The following is a 23,336-nucleotide window of genomic DNA, read 5'->3' as shown; positions in this document are numbered from 1 at the left end:
ATCAGAGGAAAGATGGACCAGTGTAAGAATCAAGAGGTCCTTTCTGATCAGTCTTCCTGAAGGTTTTGCTCCTATTGTGAAGTGCGAGCAGGAATGCTTTTAATAGTTTCAAATCTGTGGGCAGAGCTTATCAATAAACACACACTCACAGGAAAGCCATTCACTCTTCTTTTCATCTGGGGGCTGTTAGTTTCTCTTTTTATGGTAGTGTTTATATATCTTCTTAGTTGCCAGTGCTCTTCCACATCTTTCCTGATATTAGTCAACCTGTAGAAAATGCTCTGTAAAATCCTACAGAGTTCAGTATGGTCTGTAAGGAACCTTAATTCCCGAGTCATTCCTCTACTTGGATGTACTTGGCAGAGCAGAGTACTGTTCCTTTTGATAAAAGCAGGCGCTAACTTCATGGACAAGCCTCTGGCTGGGCAAGGAGGCTCATGATTGTAACTTACATATATATTCTTTTCTCAAAAGGTTTTCAGATGAAATGATTTGAAGGCTTTTAATGAAGTACTCTAACAGCCAACAAGGGCAGCTTAACATACCAAGGCACTGAATCAAAACATCTTGTTCATGCCTTGAATGGAAGGAAACTATTCACACGTTGGTTATTTGGGAGTAGCTGCTCCTTCAGCACAACTGTGCCACAAGCCTCTGCTTTCAGCTCCGAAGGCTGAGCTACATTCATCACAGCACAAGTATGCAGCCCAGGGACAGAGTGCAGCCAAGGGGCATTACCAAACCAATGCAAAACAAAGGCAGGAGTATAGCTTAAACACTGGCCCAGCTGGTTCTGATAGCATCCCGCTGATAATAAGGCCTGTTAAACCCCTTCAGCAGCAAAACCTTTATCTTCATTCCACAGACTAGCCCTTTGTCTTCATCCCACAGAAATTTCAGGGCTTGGTGGGGAGGGTTCCACTCCCAGCACAGGGCAGAGGGGAAACACTAAAGGGGAGGTGCTGATCCTCACTTTATCACCTTTTCTGAGGCAGAACGGTTGCTTTTTCCACTGTGTCAGTCGTTCATTTCAGAGCTGACAAGCTGGTTCTTCTAGGTGGAGCTACTGGGTGCCCCCGCTGTCTCCCTGGCAGTGGTTCAAGTGAAGTAACATGACATTCCTGCGATGGAGGGCTGGGAGAGGCAGCCTCCTCCGTGACATTGCGCCCGCACTCCCCCTTGCCATGTATCCTGCCCAGATAGAGTGACAGCCGTGGCATTCCCGCTGCGGTCCTGCCATGCCCCGGAGCCCTGCCCAGCAGTTGTTGTAACTCAGTCCGTGGGATCTTGCAGGACAATGGAATGAATCCAGGTCTCTGGAATGCACTAGGAAAGCTCAGTAGAAGATGGATGTCTTGATTTTTTTTCCCGACGGTTTTCCCCAGCACAGTTGGAGCTGCTTACTGGGAATGCCATGAGCCTGCTGGAGCTCATGGTCAAGCCTACACAGACTGTGCAGAAGCCTGTGCCATAAACTGTGCTTTAAACCTCATGGTAGCTTCCTCTAGGAACACAGTACATGCGTAACAAGGTTTATTTGCAGACACTTTCAGATTCTTATCTTTGCAACTGATGCTTGCAGGATCATTTTCCTCCATCATTGCTTACATGAAAGTCAGGTGAACTTACCTATCTGAAAAAGTGCTCTTGAGAGGCCAAGATGAATGCCAGGCATGTGCATAGTGTTCCTGTTATCAAGTGCTTTCCTGAACTGGGACCCACAATTTTAAATATTCTAACTATTCTAAGTATTCCTTATTTCAAATATAAGAAGTGAATCAGAATGGGCTGCGGGACTTCACAGCAGCACTGCTCAGGCGACTGTGAGAGCTCTGAGGGAGGAAGAGGAATCCCAGTAATTCCAATACCTGCAAGAGAAGGAGAACAAGCTGTGGGGGAAAAAAATCAGGCACACCACCCCTCTTGAGAAAGGGATGCAATTTTAAAACCAGAAGACACTCTGAAGCAATTAGCAGTTACTTGCCATTCATGCATGAGAAATAGCAGACCCATGACAGGGTGCCTGGGGGCAGAGGGACAGACAGACTTGCTGGTACAGGGAGTGATGGTTGCAGGAAGAGAGGTCTGATACAGGAGCCAGCTGAAACTGTCCATGACAGCAGCCATGCACGTCTTTGTTTACAACAAGACATAAGCACACGAGGGAGCCCCGTGAAAACTGCTGACCTACATGTACGAATTCTTTAGTGGGTCAAACACAGTGCCAACAGTGACAATGACATTAAATTATTACTGCTGTTGTTTGTCTTGCAATTACTCACTCCTCCTTCTCCTTGTTAATAATACAAATCAGGTTAGGTGCCTGGAGTACTTTGCACTGTCAGAAAAGACCTGATCTAAAGATGTCCCAGCCTTGCCCACATGCCAAGGCACAAGTCTTCTCGTGCTATGGACTCACAGCTATTAATTTTCACAGTACTGCACAATCAGGACTTTTAGTTTCTTGTCATAGCTTAGAAATGGTAACTAACATACACCAAAATCCTGATAAAGAAAAGGCACAGGTTGTGAGCTCAAGTAACAATAAATGAGTGAGCAAAGCATAAAACTTTTCACCTGTGGACAGATATTTATCATGGATCAGATTTCTATCTGTTAAGAGAAGCTGTTTGTTGAAGTAAAGTTGAAGCTGATGCAAGGAAAAGTAATATAAAGTAATATAAGAGCAGGTTACTTCAATTCACTATTCATATACAAACATAACCTTGGTATAAAATCTTAAAAAGCAGAACCCCAAATCTAAGAATTGCAGAGAAAGGGATATAGTTTGTAAGCAAAGCTGGGATGATCAGCAAAGAACATTTTTGTTTCTTTTATTGACATCTCTGGTATTCTCATTTGCTGTTTTATTTTATTTTAAAGTGTACAGATTACAGTGATTTTATATGCCAGTGTTCCAATTAAAGCTAGGTTTCTCTTTATACAATACATTAAAGTGCAGTTGATTTGAATTCAATGACACTGTCCTACTTGAAATTTATTATATTGTCTCAAATGTGGTTTTGGAGACTGTTACTCTCTGAATGTGAATACTGAAAAAATAACCTGTTTTTATTTTTTCTTTGTGGTTTTACCCAGAACAGTCCATCTGGGTTGCTAGGCTAAAGATAAAATATTTTTTAAAAATTGCATTTCGAACAGCAAATACAAATTTCAGTCATATGATATGAAAACGATCCAGCCTATATAACTCCTACTGCTTACTTTCAAAAAATTCCCTTGTTCTGAAGTCAGTTCAGTGGTTATTACAAGTAGTCACTGATGTAAATTCCATCTTGTTTATGAAAACCTTTTGAACAAAGCATTGATTGTCCAGGGATCATAAAAAAGTTAAAATCTATAAAATGTTGGCATTGCTACTATTTGGGGCATGAGAATGACATGCATATAAATCATAGTTTATTGGCACAGGCTTTTATACTCAGAAAGAAGGCTTTGCTGAAAAGGTACTGTAATTCCTCTCTTTTATAGATTTGTTTCTAAAGTATTCTGAATCAGGAGAAAAATCAGAAGCAAATTCTGGTCTGCGGTAGGAATCAAGGGCACAACAGGTCTTTTATGGCATGGGTTGACAACTGTAGATGGGCAGTTTAGGCAGAGTTTGGGGAAATCAGGGTGTCTGGAAAGGCCTTGGTGTGAAACTTTGGGAGGGAAAGTCATCCATGTAGCTGATGTCCCTCCATGCAACCTCAACCACATCTCTGTTATCCTAGGGACAGTAATCTGTTGCTCCATTTTGTAGGAGAGGGCCCTACTATCATCATTTAGAAGAGGTAATGGTTTATTAAAGGCTTTCAGAGGAGTACTCTGTCCCATTCTACCCATCATGAGGTGGGTGAAAGAGGGCTTTTATGCTGACAGATTTTCCTCTTAACAGGAGGGGATTTTTCCAGGGACATTTTTGCAAACCTTGATCTGTAGCCCCTCCAACAAGGACAAGGAGAGCAATCTCCTGCCAATACTTGGCTAAGCACATGAAGGCCCCTTTGTGCCTCATACACCACTGCTTTTCTTGATCCATGGGTGGTGAAACTCCTCTCCTGGTGCAGTCCCAGATGAGACGTCATCCTGGCGAGGTCTCTCTCTCTATATCCACACTGAACAAGAACTGGCAGTGTTATTTGTTGGTTTAAAATGGCATCATGGTGGAAAATAAATGTTCAGATCTCACTGCACAAAGTGATCTAATTCTCTTGGATTTTATGGCAGGAAGATTTTAAAGGTGTTGGTCACCTATTCGTTCTAAGAATGACTTAGTTTTAGAAGCTTCAACTCAGCTAGAACTTGTAGGATAGCTGCAGAATCCCAGTCTCAAAGGGCATGCCCCACTGGATGGTGTAAAATCAACAGCACAGACTGTACAGGACCATTCACGTCCTGAGATCAGAGCACCCCGGTCTGGCATTGCTCCAGTTCCAGACAACAGAACTGTCACTGAAGTTACACCAGAGTAAAACTAGAGAAACAGCAGTGAACCAGCCTAAGAAGCCTCGCAGCTAAGTCTTTCCTGTTTCTTTTCCAGTAGCAAAATTATTGGCAGCCACCAGGGATCAATGCTGTTGTTAGCATTAAAGTGCTGCACCGAAGAGCAAACACTCCAGCGATCCAAGCAATTTTCTGTTAAGTCATTCTACTGGACTACAGGGCTTGTGGGTGGGATTATCCCAAGTGAAAAATATGGCAATGCCGCAAGACTAAGTCCTTACTATTTCTTGGAATTTTAGTAAGAACCATAAAATTTGTTGTTGGCACCTGAATCTTTAGAAGCACTAAGCAAATTAAACAATCAAGCCTCAATCCTGCAGCTCTTCTCCTCATATGATGCTTATTAAAATTCATGTGGTGAAGTGCTCCTTGAATGGATTCCAAAATTTTCAGGCAGAAATGCCTAAAATCAGGTTCATAAATCCATATCTAAATTTTTTAACAAGGTTAAAAGGCTCATTTTCCAATTTTCTTGAGCTTCTGAAGATTGCAAATTCTAGACCTTTTGGAAAAAAAAAGAAAACCAAATTTTAAGAAGGTTTTTAAACTGAATTAGAGTCTGCATTAAGACCATTTTCTAGAATTTTCTGGAACTGTCCATCGTACGTGTCAGGACTAGTCCTGTGAAGGCTAAAGGAGGCATGATCTAACAGCCCTGTTGTGTTCTGGGTTGATTCTAGTTCTCTGGAGCTAAGATACCACAGGAGAGCTGATTAAGATGCTGTACATATGGCTAATGAGGATAACTTCTGTCAAGTCTGAGACTTGACCCACAGACAGTTATGGGATATTCCCACTGGAAGCACAATATTTCTACTCCCCTTAACAAAGTGGTCCATCACTGATCACAGGCCATGACTATTCCATAACTCTGCCTGTAATAAATAAGTTCATCCTCAAAAAAAGTCAAGGAAAAAGTAAATGTAGGAGATCAGAAAACTGTGAAGAATGGCTAGTAAAATCACAGCCAAAATTTTACAAGAGCTTGACCGTGTGTGTGAGTCAGAGCCATGGCATACATGCCTAAGTCGTGCCAGCTTGTCTGCACACACAGCATGTAATAACCACATCCAGAAATGTTGTGTTACAACCCAAGGATTCTCCATTTAAAGGAGACAATTAAGAGTTGCACAATTCTTCTTGTAATTGTCTTCTGTAGTGTTTGATCATATTTTTAAGCCAGAGGATCTGTTCAGGAGAGCCAAAACTATGTATAAATCAAACAGAATCACAGGATATGTTGAGTTGGAAGAGACCCACAAGGATCACTGAGTCCAACTCTGAGGCCTGCACAGGACCATCCCCAAGAGTCACACCATGTGAGTGCCTGAGAGTTGCAGAACTGGGTGTGAGGGAGCTAGACAGCCTGCTGGCCTGGCAAAAACAATGTTGAGACAGGAAAGACATAGTTATCAGGACAAGCTGGTGTATCAGGGAATGTGTAGCTCAGCCACACTGTCCTCTACTGACTCTCTGAAAACCATGTTTTCATTCATGCTGTTTTCATTCTTTGGTGCCCAATTTAAAGCATTTCAACAGAATCATACTTTCAGAGAGCCCATCTCCTTCATCTCATCTCTCTCTGCCCTCAGTACTTCTAAAAACCAAGAAAGCAGTCTTTATGACTATGAAAGCTTCATGATGTTTGCTCTCCAGCTTTTAAGACCTTTGTCAGAAGCAAGGAAGAGTTTCAATATGCTCTGGTGTAGTCTTCTCTTTCTCCCTCCTCCTCTATTTATGTTGTCTCTTTTTCTTGGTGGTTATCACTCTTTCTTACACACATTTTCACAGAAGTGACGGAAACTTCTCCAACCGCTTCAGCAAAGTGGAGCTGACTGCAAACACCACATGTGGCACAGGGTGGTCTGTGACCTCCTCCCACAGAGACCACCCCACAGCCACCCTGCTGCCAAAGCCCTTCAAATTCTACCCAATCCACAGCTCAAGCCCCCCTTGGTAATAATAACACAAAAATACGGCAAACTTACAATTGTACACGTTATCCAATCTGGGGATTTTTTCCTTCACAAAAGCCTTCCTTCCCATGTTTCATTCCTTACCTGGATATGAATATTCCTGGTATCTTTGGAAAGATTGACCGGACAAGATCTAAGATAAGGAAAGTGGTGAGGCGCTGGCACAGGTTGCCCAGAGAAGCTGTGGATGCCCCATCCCTGGAAGTGTTCAAGACCAGGTTGGATGGGGCTTTGAACAACCTGGTGTAGTGGAAGGTGTCCCCGCTCACGGCAGGGGGTTGGAACCAGGTGATCTTGACGATTCCTTCCAACCCAAGTCCTTCTGTGATGCTGGGAATCTAAATGAAAGCAGGCCTTTCTACCGCTGGCCCTTGCATGTCCCCTGGCATGCTGCTCCAGAGGTTTTCAGCTTGCAGGCTGACTGCTCTGTGCCCTGTGGGGATCCTGCAGACACCAACAACCTGTGTGCTGCTTTCAGGTTCTGGACGACAGCTGAGACCAGCTGAGCCCCCCGGAGATGCTGATGCCAATGCGGATGCAGAGGATGAAGATTCTGTGAGTCTTTTAAAGTTTTTCTGTGATGAGAGTTTGGCAAAATGAGATCTTAAATATTTTGTTTATAGCTGGATCTTGCTGGTGATTTTCCTCCCCATTAAAAATCCCCGCTTGGGATTGTCCTGCCAGCTCAAAAGTGAGAAAGTTGCTTCAGTAAAAAGGCTTCTGCTCTTTGCCGTGATTCATCAGCATAAGTTCACTACCAAGACTTAGGAAACTATTACATGGCTGTTAACTACAGTAATTTTTCTTTAAAGATTTAGATGGTTTAGGTTCCCTGTTGTCTGACTCCAGAAGGAAGCATGCCAAGCACTTCTCAGCAGAAATTCCTGCTGGGACTTTTCCATGGTTTGCTTGGTTATACAGGGCAATAAAGCTTGAAGCCACAGGATGCAAATAAAGCAGGGGAGGGATTTTTTTTGCCTTTTTCGATTATTACTTATTGATCTGTCAGTATTTTCAGTCTGTTCCATCTGTAGATGCAAACAATACATAAAGAAAACCAGAATCAGTGTAGCACTGGTTTTGTCTCTCAGGTCTCTGTCCCTTGTGTTTTTGAGTGCTTTAACATGAGAATTTTATTTGATTTTGACCTAAGAAAAGAGTTATTGGTTATTTTTCATCCGACATACTAATGAAAGATTTATACTCAGAATGAGACTACGAGTAACTAGAGAAACTCTCCTAAGAAAATGAGTCACTATTAATTGGTTGATGTTTCTTTACCACCACTCATTTCTGTTCCACAGGTTAATGAAGTGGCAGTAGAAGACATTCGTCCAAGGCCACAGGGATCCTCTCCAGTTTACGAGTATCCCACAGAAGAAGAATATTTAAAGGCAAGACACTGAGTTTTTCATACAGGCATGGCTTTACCAAGTTGATTCAAGAGGCTTTAACTCCTACAACTTGCAGAGACTCATATGTGGTATAATGGGATGTTGTTGCAGCCATATTGTCTTCCTGTCCGCACCAAAACCTGGTCCATGTTCATTGATGGTTTTATTTTGTACTGGATTTACTGGCCATGTTCTTGTTTCTTGGAAAAAAAAAATTTGACTTCATTCCTTAAAGGACACGGGACAGAGCGTGTAAAGAAACCACAGTGTTTTTCCTGTTAGAATATATAAGTGACCTGAATCTAGCAAATAAGTGTTTCAAAATTACCTGTACCTCTTGGTTATTCAGTGTTAGGGATTTAATTAGTACGGCCATGTTAAGATAAGTAGGCAGCAGTTTGAAATTCATACTGAAGTTGAATAAGTAAAAAAAAAAAAAAGCACATTTACAAAAATAAAAGCATGGGCAATGTGCTACATTAAGACACAGAAAAGCTCCCCATGTCTTAAGACATTTGGTCTCTGGCATTCAAATGAATTAAATAATGCGAATTTTGGTACAATAAAGGGAGGCCTTGGCATCTAATTTACTACTGGGAATAGCATATTTAAATCATTCATGTTGTACATTGCACTTACAGATCTGAATTTTGCTCTGTTGCCATTAAAGTCAGCCTCAGTTCTTAGTCTAAACCAGGACTTTTAACTGACTTTTGTTGTACCTGACTTCAGCATGACTTCTGAACACTAAATAGTTGAAAATTATTTTTCAGCTTCAAGAAGAAAACAAAAAACATTCTACAGACAAATCAAAACAGAGTCATTCACAGGTCAGTCCTAAAAGCACTTGTAGGCATGAGCCTTGCAAAATAAAGTTTATTATTACACACAGACATGAAGGATGGACAGAAGGAAGGACAAATGAGTGAAGAATCGCTTTAGACTTGGCTTGACCAGGAACTTCACAAATTGCTTAGTTATGGCACAGGCATAAGCACCTACTTGTCCTATTCAGGGTCCTTCCATAATTCTTTTTAGCATTCTTCCTTTATCCTTCTTTGGTTTGAATACAGTAGAGCATTAGCTCTTAGTCTGTCTTTTTTGGCCCACTGACTTTAATTCAAGTGTTAACCATCTTAACAGAAAATCTTTCAACCCTAAAAGATTCCATGTGTTTCACATTTTAAAATTATAACATGTTTTCCCTGTGGCCTTGATCCAGCATAACCCTAACACATGCTTAATTCTAATTTAGAACAGAATTGAATCCACACTGAACGCGAGTGGGTTATCTCCATTTTAGATAACCTTTCCTGAGCTATTGAAAATATACCTCATCAGACTCAACTTTTTATTGTAGAGTAATGTAGAACTCTTTGATACAAATGAATAAAAATGATAAATTCACACCTTTTTCAATCTCTAGGAGACAATGGAAGTAACCCTGAAAACAGAAGCGGAAGCTGGTGCTAGTGGTTTTAGTGTGAAAGGTGGAGGAGATGAAGGAATATTTATTAAAAAAGTACTTAAGGAATCTCCTGCTTCAAAAATATTTAGTCTTAAAGAAGGTACAGTCTGATTTTTTGTTTTGATTTTATTCTATATCTTTAAGTAATGAGATATATAGCTGTGTGTGCACATAGATACCTGCCTGATCTGTCATCTCTTTAGGTAACAAAAATAGTAGATTGCAAACCAACTAATGTTTATGTGAGTGCTTAAGCTGTCTGTATTAATAAATTCAAAGATCACTTGCTTGAACAATAATGAAATATGATTTTTTAGTATGTGATAAAAAAAATTTTCACTGGAACAGTGAAAAAGACACATAGAAAGTGGTATATACGCAACTAAAATAAAAAAAAAAAAGGCACAACTCATGACATGCACGAAGAACCTTCCTTTGATTCTTTCGCAAAATGTATCATGCCACAGAACTGCAGTAAATAATGGTTTAAACAAGAACAAAAGTCCAAAGTCTAAACACTGGAAAATGTAAGAAAAAACTTTGTTACTGTCAGGGTGGTCAGATATTGGAACGGGTTTTTCAGAGAGATAGTGGCGTCACCATCCTTAGAAATCTTCAAAACCTGACTGCACACAGACCTGAGCAACTGCCCGTGGTTGACCCTTCACTCAGCAGGGCAGTTGGACTAGATGATACCCAGAGGTCCTTTCCAGCCTTACCTATTCCATGATTCTATTACGTGAACATAATTTCATATTTTAAATAAAAGGATGTGATAATTATTTTTTTTTGGTCATTGTTTCAACAGAATTTGAAAAACTGTAAGAATACACAAAGTAATTAAAATGATCCATGATTCCACTTGCAGGTGATCAGCTTCTAAGTGCTACAATCTTTTTTGATAACATCAAATATGAAGATGCACTCAAGATTCTCCAGTATTCCGAGCCGTACAGAGTCCAGTTCAGCCTCAAAAGAAAAATTGCTGTGAAAGAAGAGCTGGAACATTCTACAACTCAATACAAGAAGGAAAGAATAAGCCAGGTAGCTTTTGATTAGTTTACAAAGTTTGGATAACATAGTGTAGCAACGTGGAAATAGATCAGAAAACACACTTGTGTCTTCTTAAGACTGAGGTGTGTGTTTAAACTTATTAGTATGACTATTCATGACCAAAAAACAAAAATCCCACGCAGTATTTACAGCTTTTTAAATCCTGAGTGAGACCACAGATTTTATATAAATACACAATTTTATGTTAGGGTACAAAAGTATTCTTTAGTGAGTCTGTCTTTTTTTATTCTTTATTGTCGACTGATAGAACAGACTCAGGTAATCTCTATAATAATTATATGCAATATTTTCAAAAATGTAAAATATCAGTAAACATTTTTCTCCAAAGGTCATCCATGAGATTTTTTTTTTCTTAAAAATATGTGTTTAATCACTGATATCTTGATAGACATGATCTGTTCATAGGTTTCCATCACCTTAAAAATTATTTTTCTTCATATGCATCTATATAAATAATATATATTATATATATTTGTACATAGAGAAATATATATAGAAACCTCAATTTAGTGCAGTGTTTTGCAAAGAATGTAAACCTTCAGAAATCAATATATTACAGCCATAGAATCCATTTGTTTTGTGTCATTTCTTCCTGACACTATATACATATATACATATATATATATAATTTTCATTATTTTTTATATAAGAAGTAGATACTATTAATAAAAAGAACTTTTTTCTACACATTTTACAGTATGTCTTTTATTTTCTCTTACACCTATATTTAGGTTACTTCTAATCTTCTGACTACTATTTGTTCTTTCAGGAGAAAGAACTCAGTGAGAGCATTCCTGAAGAAACGCTTCATGTTTCAGGAAAAGCCATTTCAGAAGAAGACAGGGAAACATTAATTGCAAGCCAAAGAGTAGGAAGAAGCAAGAGACCTAAAAAAGACAGATTATCATGGCCAAAATTCCAGTCAATCAAAAATAAAAAGATATTGAGGCACAGAAGATCTCATAGTACATCAGATGCATATGAACCTGCTGTACAGGATATTTCTCCTACAAGCACAGACACAGAGTCTCAATTTCCACAAGAAGTCCATACCAAAGAAAAAAAAGGAAGCCAAAGGAAGCTGAAGTTCCCTAGCATTGGATTCAGAATGCACAGGTCCAAAACAGACCTACAAGAGAAACAAAAAAAAGAAATAAAAACTACACTGATCTCTGAAAGAGAAAAAATACATGAAGAAGATATTAGCCTGGAAAATCCTGAAATCCTGACTGTTGAATATACCACATCTCCTGCTTACAAAATGAAAATAGGGGAGGTACAGGAAACTTTAACAAAAGACTTAAAAGATATGAAAAATGGCATCCCATCTCATGTAAAACAATGCCCTGAAGTTGAAATAAGCATTAAAAAAGAAAAAGACAAGGAATCAACATCAAAATTTAGTTTACCTGAGGTACCAGACATAACAACAGAGATACCAAAGCCCAGTTTAGAAACACCTGATCTGAAAGCAAGTCCAACTGAAAAAACATCACAAGCATCATCAAAATCCCGAAAAAAGAAACAGAAAGGAACACCAGTTAAAAAAGAAGGAGAAAGTGAAATTAACATAGACTTGATGAGTCACACAGCTAAAGGATCTACACAGGTGAAAGGCCTAGAAATAGGAACTGCAAAAGCAGAGTTAAACATATCTGACACACTGGAAGCAGGAGAAATTCAAGTAGAAGAAGACACAAAGATACTAACAATTCAGAAAACAAAATTTGGGATTTCAGTGCCCAAGAGAAAAGAGACAGAGACTGAAACCACCAAACTGGGAGGTGATGTTCCACATTCAGAACCAGAAAAAACAATGGATGCAACTTCAGAGGATGGCAGGAATTTGGATGTGAAAACACACATACCTGATGCAGAACCAGAAGTATCTTCTTGGAAAATACAAATGCCATCATTCAAAATGACGAAAACACCTAAAACTGACATAAAAATAGCAAGACAAGAAAGCACAGGTGAATCAGAAGATACTGTAAAAAAGGAATGGATAGAAGATGGCATTCCCACAAGTGACAAAACCTTAAAGTTTGAAATGAAGACAGGTGAGAAAGATATAGAGGGAAAAGAAAGCAAATTCCGACTCCCAAAGTTAAAATTTCCTACATTTACTTGGTCAAATACCAAGGAGGAAACAGGGAAAACTGAAGGACAGATAAGTGAAATGGAAGGAAAAATGCCAACACTAAAAGAAGGAGCGGAAGCAGAGATATGTGGATCAGCGGAAGAAATTAAGGTACCAAGTGTTGAAGTGAAAACTGAGATATCAAAAGGAAAAATAAAAGAAAATGACATGAAAGAAAAGACAAAGGTCCAGCTGCCAAGTCCGAAAAAAATAACTATAAAACCTTGCAAGGTAGAAAATGCCTTTCAAAAAACTACTGGAGAAATATTGATGTCAACAACTGATATTGAAATAAAAAATGGTGAAGAACAATCAAAAATTGACATGAAGGCTCCCAAGGTGGACATCAGCGTGCCCTCCGTCGACGTCACCCTTCCCAAGGCCAGCGTTGACGTGCAGGCGCCCGAGGCGACCCTCAGCCTGGAAGGGGAAGCAAAAGCCCCAGAGAAGGAGGCCGCCAAGACCAAGGACGGCAAGTTCAAGATGCCCAAGTTCGGCATGCCTTCCTTTGGCTGGTCCAGCAGCAGAGAGGCCAAGGGCAGCGTGGCCGCCGAGGTGGACGTCAGCCTCAAGGAGCCCCAAGTGACGGTGCCCTCGGGAGCCGCCGAGGTGGACATCAGCCTCAAGGAACCCCATGTGACGCTGCCCTCGGGAGCCGCCGAAGTGGAGGTGAGCCTGCCCGGCGCCGAGATCCAAGCGCCCGGCGTGGAGGTGACGCTGGAGGCGACCGCCACGGGAGAGGGCGAGAAGGGTCGATTCAAGATGCCCGACATCAAGATGCCCGACGTCAAGATGCCCAGCGTCAAGCTGCCCAAGGTCAAAGCTCCCCACGCGCAGGTCAGCCTGCCAAAGGCCGAGGTCTCGCTGCCCAAAGGCCAGGAGGGCGAAGTCGCCCTGCAGGGCCCCGAGGCCGAAGGCGGCCTGGAGGTGGCAGCCGGCAAAGTTGAGGGCGGCGGCATGAAAATACACATGCCCAAAGTCAAGGTGCCCAGCGTGGTCTTCTCCAAGCCCACCGTCAAGGCTCCCAAAGTGGAGGCAGACGTCAGCCTCCCGCAGGCAGAGCTCAAGGCCGGCGCCGCCGACGTCAGCATCGCGGCCCCCGACATCAAGTTGCCCTCCGTCGAAGGCTCCCTCGAGCTCCAGGCGCCCGAGATAGACCTCAAAGCACCCTCCGCTGAAGTCTCGCTCGACGGGACCAAACTGGAAACCTCGGGCCTGAAAGGAAAGCTTAAGATGCCCAAGTTCGACAAGCCCAAATTTGGAGTGTCCTCCCCCAAAGCGGAAGGGCCCGAGGTCAGCCTGCCCAGCGCAGAGGTCGAGCTCCCCTCCGCCACCGTGACGGCCGCGGGGGAGGGCCCCGGCCTGAGCCTCAAAGGCGACGTCCCTGGCGCCAAAACCGAAGGGGCCGGCTGGAAGCTGGAGAAGCCCTCCCTGAAAATGCCCAAAGCTGACATCAAGGCTCCCAAGGTGGACATCAGCGTGCCCTCCGTCGACGTCACCCTTCCCAAGGCCAGCGTTGACGTGCAGGCGCCCGAGGCGACCCTCAGCCTGGAAGGGGAAGCAAAAGCCCCAGAGAAGGAGGCCGCCAAGACCAAGGACGGCAAGTTCAAGATGCCCAAGTTCGGCATGCCTTCCTTTGGCTGGTCCAGCAGCAGAGAGGCCAAGGGCAGCGCGGCCGCCGAGGTGGACGTCAGCCTCAAGGAGCCCCAAGTGACGGTGCCCTCGGGAGCCGCCGAGGTGGACATCAGCCTCAAGGAACCCCATGTGACGCTGCCCTCGGGAGCCGCCGAAGTGGAGGTGAGCCTGCCCGGCGCCGAGATCCAAGCGCCCGGCGTGGAGGTGACGCTGGAGGCGACCGCCACGGGAGAGGGCGAGAAGGGTCGATTCAAGATGCCCGACATCAAGATGCCCGACGTCAAGATGCCCAGCGTCAAGCTGCCCAAGGTCAAAGCTCCCCACGCGCAGGTCAGCCTGCCAAAGGCCGAGGTCTCGCTGCCCAAAGGCCAGGAGGGCGAAGTCGCCCTGCAGGGCCCCGAGGCCGAAGGCGGCCTGGAGGTGGCAGCCGGCAAAGTTGAGGGCGGCGGCATGAAAATACACATGCCCAAAGTCAAGGTGCCCAGCGTGGTCTTCTCCAAGCCCACCGTCAAGGCTCCCAAAGTGGAGGCAGACGTCAGCCTCCCGCAGGCAGAGCTCAAGGCCAGCGCCGCCGACGTCAGCATCGCGGCCCCCGACATCAAGTTGCCCTCCGTCGAAGGCTCCCTCGAGCTCCAGGCGCCCGAGATAGACCTCAAAGCACCCTCCGCTGAAGTCTCGCTCGACGGGGCCAAACTGGAAGCCTCGGGCCTGAAAGGAAAGCTTAAGATGCCCAAATTCGACAAGCCCAAATTTGGAGTGTCCTCCCCCAAAGCGGAAGGGCCCGAGGTCAGCCTGCCCAGCGCAGAGGTCGAGCTCCCCTCCGCCACCGTGACGGCCGCAGGGGAGGGCCCCGGCCTGAGCCTCAAAGGCGACGTCCCTGGCGCCAAAACCGAAGGGGCCGGCTGGAAGCTGGAGAAGCCCTCCCTGAAAATGCCCAAAGCTGACATCAAGGCTCCCAAGGTGGACATCAGCGTGCCCTCCGTCGACGTCACCCTTCCCAAGGCCAGCGTTGACGTGCAGGTGCCCGAGGCGACCCTCAGCCTGGAAGGGGAAGCAAAAGCCCCAGAGAAGGAGGCCGCCAAGACCAAGGACGGCAAGTTCAAGATGCCCAAGTTCGGCATGCCTTCCTTTGGCTGGTCCAGCAGCAGAGAGGCCAAGGGCAGCGTGGATGTTACGCTTACTAAATTCCAAATTAATCTAACAGAATCTGAATCAAAAATACCATCTCTTGCAGATGAAAACCTTTCAGATTTTGAAATTGTAAATGAAGATGGTTCTGTGGAGGAAGAAGGTCTGAAGTCCGAAGTTAAAACTAGAGCTGGTGAAATGTCTTTGGCTGACACAGATGTTACAGTTAAAATTCCTAAGTTTCGAAAACCAAAATTTGGAATTCGATCTAAGGGTAAAGCATCAGAAAGTGACATTGGTTTCAAAGTGGAATCTGAAATTTCCAGGGAAAGGATAACATCTGATATGACTGATCCTGATACTGGAAAACCAACTGACATCTCTGATGTCAAGTTAGGTGTAAAGTTGCACAAGCCTTCACTTGAAGTTGTTCTGGACGCACCAATACTGGATCCCAATCTCTCACCAATGGAAGTTACCATGCCAAAATCAGAAGGAGAAATCCATAGCACAGATTTAGACTGCAAGGCAGACCAGGAAGTAATTTCAGGAGAGAAGGATGCTGAGGAGAAAGAAAAATCTAAATCATCAAAATTCAAACTGCCTTCATTTCGTTGGTCTCCAAAGAAAGAAGCTATTGTTCCATCTCAGGTTGAGAAACATCTGGAAGAACCGCCTTTGTCTACTTTATCTGGAGACACAGACTCTGAATTAACTTTTACTACTCCTGAGAATCAGTACGTTCATGTAGAACTTGACACATCTATAGAAAAAGATGGTGAAAAGATCAGAAACAAGAAGTCCCAATTTACCATGCCAAAGATCTCATTCCCTAAAATTAAGGGTCAGAAAGTCCAAGTCTCTTTGCCTGTACTGGAAACTGATATTTGTGGTCCCAAACAAGAAAAAGAAGGTGTTTCAGTACAGAAATCTGAGAAAGAGATTAGTGGGGAAGGGGCTGGAATGAGCATAAAAATGCCAAAAGTTACGGTCCCAACTTTGGAATTTTCCAAACCAGAAGTCAAAGCTCCCGAAATAGACATGGATATTAGCAGGCCAACAGGTGAAGTCATACTTAGTATGTGTGAAGAAGATGATCTAAAATTGAAATCAGCTGCTGCTAACGCCAGCCTCTCCACCTCAGATATTAGGACGACAACTGAAGGTTCACTTAAGATGAAGAGTCCTGATGCAAGTGTTGAAAGAACATCAAGTGAAATTGCTGTGAGTGATGTAGAAATAAAAGCTGAAGGTCCTGAAGGGAAAACAAAAATGTCTAAATTCCAAATGCCGAAGTTAGGAATTACACTTTCTAAAGGGAAAGGGCCAGAAAAGGAGGTCAGCCAATCCAAATCAGAAGTCAAGGTTCCCCAGTTAAAAGCAACAGTAGAAATATCTGACATTGTTGTCGAAGGACCAAACTTGGAGGTGGAATGTGGCACAGGAACAGAGACTTACAGCCCTCAAGTCAAAATGACCAAAACTGACAGTAAGGCATCAGAGGCTGATGTTCACCTCCCTTCAGCTGACATTTCTATTCCAAAACCAGACAGTGATATTCAAGATTCAGATGCAGCACTAAAAATCAAAGGGGAAATAAAGCCAGATGGAGATGGAGAAGAGAAAGAAGGACATTTCAAAATGCCAAAATTCAAACTTCCATCCTTCAGTTGGTCACCAAAGAAGGAAACAAGTGTTAAACCTGATTCTGGAGCAAATCTGGAAGACCAAAAGCTTGCTGTAATGTCAAGCAGAATAGATACAGAAGTGAGAGGAACTGGAATGGATGATGAAGGTAGTGGGACAGGCCTTGATCTGGAAATATCTACAGGAAAAGTTGAACAAAAAAGTCCAATTAAAAAGCCTCAATTTGTCATGCCTAAAATTTCACTGTCCAAGATCAAGGTTCCAAAATCTCAATCTCACTCGTCAAAAGTTGAAGTTGATGCTACTCTTCTTAAAATGGAAAGAGAGGGTGATGATTCAATTCAGATACCTGATATAGAAAGAAGTCATTCTGAAAGGACTGAAGAAGGGGCACAAATAAGCATAAAAGTGGCTGATCTTAAGTTCCACACTTTGGAGTTTTCTAAAATAGAAACTGAAGCCTCTCAAAATGAAATGGGAATCAGCTCAGCCAAGATTGATGCTGCTCTGACTCCCTCAGAGGGGAGTTTTCAACAGGTTGACCTAAAGTCAAGTTCTACCGATGAATGTAACATTCAAAAAACAGATATTAAGTTCCCCAAAGGAGAAGCTTCAGTTGAACTGAAGAGCCCTGATATAGTAATAGAAAGATCATCAGTTGTGGATGGAAGAAAAGTGAAATTAGAAGGTCCCGAAGGGAAGATTAAAATGCCCAAATTCCAGAAACCAAAGTTTGGAATCTCCCTAACAAAAGGGAAATTCCCAGAGGCAGAGATCAGCTCTCCAAAAATAGAAGCTGAACAACCCCAGCTAAAAATTGCTGACATTGCTGTGGGAGTTCCAGCATCAGAACTTATATCTGATATATCAGATCCTGGAGTAGTTGTTTGTAAAATAAAAACACCCCAAGATCTGACTGATGGCATTGAAGCTCAAAAAGTAGACATAAGCCTCCAGTCAGTGTCTAAACCAAGGACAGAGGGAGCTATTGAGAGTCTTGAGGACAAAGAAATCAAATTAAAAGAAGAACATGAAATAAAAGCTGAAGAAGTTCGGACTGAAGAACATCAGGGATGGTTTAAAATGCCAAAATTCAGAATACCTGCATTTGGCAGGACATCCTTAAAGGAAAAAAAATGTGATGCTGATATTGAAAGTATGGAAAAAGCCCAGGCAAGCATTCCCTCTGCAAAAGTACAAACTGAAACAAGTATTCCTGAAAATACCTTCTCATTACCACATGCAGTTGCTGAAATTACTATTGGAAAAGAAGGGATTAAAAAAATTGAAGATTCTGTGAGGAGTTCTGATGTTAGCTTGTCGAAGATGGAAGGAGATATTTCATTGTCCACAGAAAGAACAGATAGTAGAGTGAATATTCCAAAAACTGAAACTTATGCAGACATAGTTAAGCGTGGTGCTGAAGGACAAAAAATGCATACTTCAGAATTCACAGTGTCTGCAGCAGAATTGCCTAAATCATACCTAAGTGCTTCAGAAACTGACAAAGACAACAGTTTAACAAATAGGTTTTCTACAGGTACTCTGACTTTTCAAGAGCATAAAGTCAAACCACAGGATATGGAAGTTCCAAAGGTAGAAAGTTCCACTAAGTTAGAGACTTCAGGAGTAGGATGCAAACCGTCATCAGCTGAAATTACTCTGGATGCAACACAGGAGAAAACAGATGTTAGACTTCCAAAGGAAGAGCTTGATGTTCAGAATAAAGAGGCAGCAATTAAAAAAGGAAAGATAAAGGGTGAGGTGAAAATTATAGGAAAAGACAGTGAAGAAAGTCAGTTAAAAAGGACTATGTGTGAATGGTCTACAACAAAGGGATCAGAAGATGGTACTTATGTTACTGCTAAGCTGGAAGATCTAAAAGTAGAAGTTCCAGGAGTGAAGACGAATGTTAAAATTACTAGAGTAGATCCTGAAATGAAATTTCAAGTGAAAAGTGTTGAAAAGGATGTGTCTGCAGGAATGGAAGTGCAAGTAGAAGATAGAGCAGAAATAAGTAAAACTAAAGCATACAAGTTTAAGATTCCGAAGTTTGGAATGTTTCATTCAGAAATCAAGGGTTTTGAAGGTGATAGCAATGTTACAAAGTCAGAAGCTGATTCAATATCTAAAAGCGAAATAGACACAGCAGAAATGCAGTTACAAAAACCAGAAGGATCTGTTGGCCTGAAAAGTCCAGCTCTGGATTATATGGAAGCATCTGACAGAATAACAGGGGAAACAGTGGACCAATCAGAAAGTGGCCCAGAAGTAATTGTAAGAATTCCCAGACTAAAAATACCAAGATTCACTTTTAAAACTCTCCCAATTGAAGCTGATGTTTTAGTGTCAAAAGTGGCAACAGATCCAAAGGGATCTAGTACTGATATTGAAATAGTGCAACTGGAAGCAAGCTCTGCTATCTCTGATGAAACACCAGGGGCTTTAGAGGGGAGTATTCAAAAAGCAAAAAGCAAAATTCTGATGCTGACTGAACCTGACATTAAAACAGCACAAATGACAACTACCATAGAGTCCTCCCTTTCAAATGCAGGGCAGGACATTCATTGGTCTTACATAGAAGGCCAAGAAGTGAGTGAGAAGGTAGAACCTGAACATGTTGCTATTGAAAGGTGTGAGATCTACACTACTGAAATACTGAAAGAATCAGAGATTCTGTCATCAAAAGTCAAAACTGCTACATTGGGATTCTCATTGCTCAAGGCAAAGTTGCCTGAATCCCACAGTGACTTAGAAGTGCTAGTCCAGCAGCCATCTCCAACAGAAGGTGGATCAGTGAAAAAATCTACATGTGCTGGGGAAAGCTTTGGAGTAGCAGCACAGAGAACTGGCAGTGCTGAGCCTAAACTATCTGACAAACCACATCATGAGTCTGAAAAATTTAGTGGAGAAATAAGTTTGCCAAAGTTAAAAACATATGCTGCTGAAGCAAAGCCTTCTAGTAAACTTGAAGAGGGTCTTCCTGATAAATCACCAGAGCGAATAACTTCAGGTCCTCTCTCTAAAGATGAGGATGTAGCTGAAGCCGTGGAAGGTGAAGAAAAAGACAAAACCAATGAGAAAGAAAAGGCTGATAGCAAAAGATCTCCTGGAAGATTCAAGTTTTGGCTTCCAGGGATTGGCTTTTCATCTTCTGGTGATGAAGCAAGCACAGATGTAAAAACAGAAGTAAAAAAATCAGATCCAGAAGATATGAAATCTGCTGACGCATCAGATGATTTCTCTAAGCAAACTGAAAAAACTGGATGGTTTAGATTTCCCAAGCTTGGTTTCACATCTCCTTCCAAAAAGGCTAAGTCTGTTGAAAAAGAAGAGATGGGTCATAAAGAGGGAAGAATCTCAGATGAAGATAGCCCATCAGATAAACCTGATGTATTTTTTGATGCACAAGAAAGCTTATCACCTAAAGAAACAACAAGGGATGAAAAAGTTGAAATTGATGGAGCCTCATCTATTGTGACATCTTTGGCAAGAACTGAACTAATCTTGTTGGAGGAAGAAAAAGATAGTAAATCTAATATTGATGGAGATATAACCAAATGAAGGTTGTATTTTCTCAGTACTCAATGAAAACAAAATCATCAACATGCACAGAAAAAAATGGGTTTTTTTAATTTTCTGGTAACTGAAAATTAAAACCCAAAGCTGATGTTAATAAAAAGAGTTTAACAGAATTTACCACATGTAAATTTTCAGGTACATGGATGTACTATATTGTGCACTAATAAAAATAATGATTTCTTCAAATCTGCCCCAAAGGCAAGAATTATGACAAGTACAGAGGAGCCCATAGTTTGATCGAAGTCTGAAAAAATATACCTGAATAATGAAAGTAAACCATGGAAAGGCTCAGTGAAAGCAAAAGGCTTTTTAAATAGGCTTCTCAAAACACACAATGTAATTACATTTGGATAACAGTTTATTTCCGGAATGGGTTATAAACTAGTACTATAAGAACTATATTTAGCTCTTTAGATTTTGGACCTTTCTGACCTACTTTTACTTTCTTATTAAAATGTTTTTCTTTATTTCAGCTAAAGTAGTATGTATATTCCACGAACATTTTAATATATAAAATAAAAATTAAATACTAGTGTAGAGAGACTAATGCTTTACCTCTTCCTCTCTTCTGATTTTTTTATTATTGTGGTGGGTCATATTTAGCCTTAAAAATACCAAAACAAAACCCAACAGAATAATTTCAAGACCAAAAACTTGTAACTATTTCACATTTTTAAGATACCAGAATAAAACATGCTTACAAAGAATAATTATATGAATGTGGATAAATAAATTTTAATGTATATATTTATGGGATAGTTAAATGCTTAGAATGATCTGCCACACTGGTGGAATTGCTTCAAAGATTTTCTGGGAAAGGAGGTGTATATAATTATTTGCTTCTTTGTTTATATCAATGCTTCTCTCGAGGGCACAATGGAAACCAGAGTGCATATGTGACAGCCTTCACATGTACCATTAAAACACTGTCTGTATTATTAAGTCACAATAAACTCACCATATGGATAATAACTCGACTAGTGTGAGTTACTGATGTTTCTGATTCTGAAAATCCCAGCTTAAATTTGCAACAGGTCTCGTTACAGTAGTTTTCTAATCCTCTTTTTCCTTTCTCCATGTTCTATTTAGTACAGGGAAAGCAGACACAGCAAAACATTTAGCAACTGGATTTTCAATGAAGTGTACTTGATCTAACCATCTGTAAGTTGAGATGCTCTTCATTTCTAGGTTTCTTCATAGAATCATATGATGTTAAGGGTTTGAAGAGACCTCAAAGATTGTCTAGTTCCAATCCCCCTGCCATGGGCAGGAACACATCCCACTAGACCACATTGCTCAAGGCCTTATCCAACCTGGCCTTCAATAGTGCCAGGGTTGGGGCATGTGCAACTTCTCTGGGCAACCTGTTCCAGTATTTCACCACCCTCATAGTAAAGAATTTCCTCCTAATATCTAACCTAAATTTCCATCTTTTCACTTTGTACCCATTACTCCTTGTCCTACCAGTAGACTATTCCTGATGAAGGGCCCCTCTCAAGCTTCCCTGTAGGCCCCCTTCAGATACTGGAAGGTTGCTTTGAGTTCTTTACACAACCTTCTCCACTCCAGGCTGAACAGCCCCAACTGTCTCAGCCTGTCTTCTTAGAGGAGATATTCTAGTCCTCTTATCAACTTTGTGGCCCTCGTCTGGACTTACTCCAGCAGTTCCATGTCCTTCTTATGCTGGTGGCACCAGAGCTGGATGCAATGCTCTGGGCGGTTCTCACAAGAGCAGAGTAGAAGGGGAGAATCACCCCCCTTGACCCGCTGGCCACACTGCTTTTGGTGCAGCCTGGGACATGGTTGGCTTTCTGGGCTGTGAGCGCACAATGCTGGCTCATGGTGAGTTTTTTCGTCAACCATCAGCCCAAATCTTTCTCCACAGGGCTGCTCTCAATCATTTCTCCACCCAATCCCTAGGTGTGTCTGGGATTGCCATGACCCAGGGCCTTGCACTTCACTTTGTTAAACTTCATAAGGTTTTCATTGCCCCACCTCTCAAGCATATCTTTGAGGTACACTTAAATTTCTGAAGAGAACTGCAGGCAGTTATTTTAGAGAAAACTCCAGTTATGTCTGAAGAGACTCGTATCATAAGTGTTAAGCATTGTATTATTTATTTGGATCATACAGAATTTCCCTGAAGTTTCCCTGAGTATACACATCATTGTTGAATAGACCCAAAATTACCACATCAGGCAACAACAGCACATACCAGGACTGAGGAAAACATTGCAAAGTAGACAGAAAAATTGAGTCCAGAAAAAGGTGATGTATACAATAAAGGACATGCTATTCTAACAGCAGCTCACATCTGCCTGCAAAGCAGCCTTCACATAAGACATTTCTCAGGTAGTGTCCATTTACTTGGGCCCACAAATAGGAATCCATGTGGGCAGCACTGACCATGAGTGTGGCAGCAGGTGACAGAATCAAGTCAATTGAACTCTGAGACAGCAGTGGCCACAGAGCAATAATCTGTGTGATGTTTTCAAAGGATGAATGAAATAGTTAAGGGAAGAGCAGTAGAGAAAGGAAGCAACAATAAAACCTTCCTCCATGGAGGCTTCTGTCAGCTTTGGAAAAAGTGGAGGGTAGCAAAACAGGAACCAGGTTAACAAGGTATTACCCAAGGGTCTGACCACAGGAATAGCTAAGAACAGAGCTCAAAAGAGTGCAAGAAGCACAGCAACAAACCTGCAGCACGTAGATATCTTTTCTGCAGGCTGATTCTGAACACACCTGCACACCTTGTTTGAGATGCTCAGGTCATTCTTTCAGCTGTG

At 42.0% G+C, this 23,336-nt stretch overlaps 1 protein-coding gene across 2 annotated transcripts in view; it reads left to right on the top strand.

The window, feature by feature from the left end:
* The window catches only part of AHNAK2 (AHNAK nucleoprotein 2), a 40,885-nt gene extending 19,366 nt beyond the window's left edge, over positions 1-21,519 (top strand). Inside the window, exons 2-8 of one of the 2 annotated variants that reach the window (XM_018082761.2) lie at positions 6,961-7,037; positions 7,787-7,876; positions 8,650-8,706; positions 9,303-9,444; positions 10,213-10,388; positions 11,188-16,459; positions 16,532-21,519. In XM_018082761.2, the coding sequence (XP_017938250.2) occupies positions 9,309-9,444; positions 10,213-10,388; positions 11,188-16,459; positions 16,532-20,532 (9,585 nt within the window). In that variant the 5' untranslated portion in view covers positions 6,961-7,037; positions 7,787-7,876; positions 8,650-8,706; positions 9,303-9,308 and the 3' untranslated portion in view covers positions 20,533-21,519. Of the gene's footprint in view, positions 1-6,960; positions 7,038-7,786; positions 7,877-8,649; positions 8,707-9,302; positions 9,445-10,212; positions 10,389-11,187 lie in introns of both variants that reach the window. The other variant, XM_018082760.2, reaches the window with a different exon arrangement.
* Positions 21,520-23,336: the final 1,817 nt, after the last annotated feature.

Source organism: Manacus vitellinus, unplaced genomic scaffold (genome assembly GCF_001715985.3).
Source record: "Manacus vitellinus isolate BGI_N305 unplaced genomic scaffold, ASM171598v3 scaffold_6_pilon, whole genome shotgun sequence".
Taxonomy (NCBI): domain Eukaryota; kingdom Metazoa; phylum Chordata; class Aves; order Passeriformes; family Pipridae; genus Manacus; species Manacus vitellinus.
The sequence above is the reverse complement of the archived record's forward strand: the minus strand, read 5'-3'. Positions and strand labels throughout refer to the sequence as shown.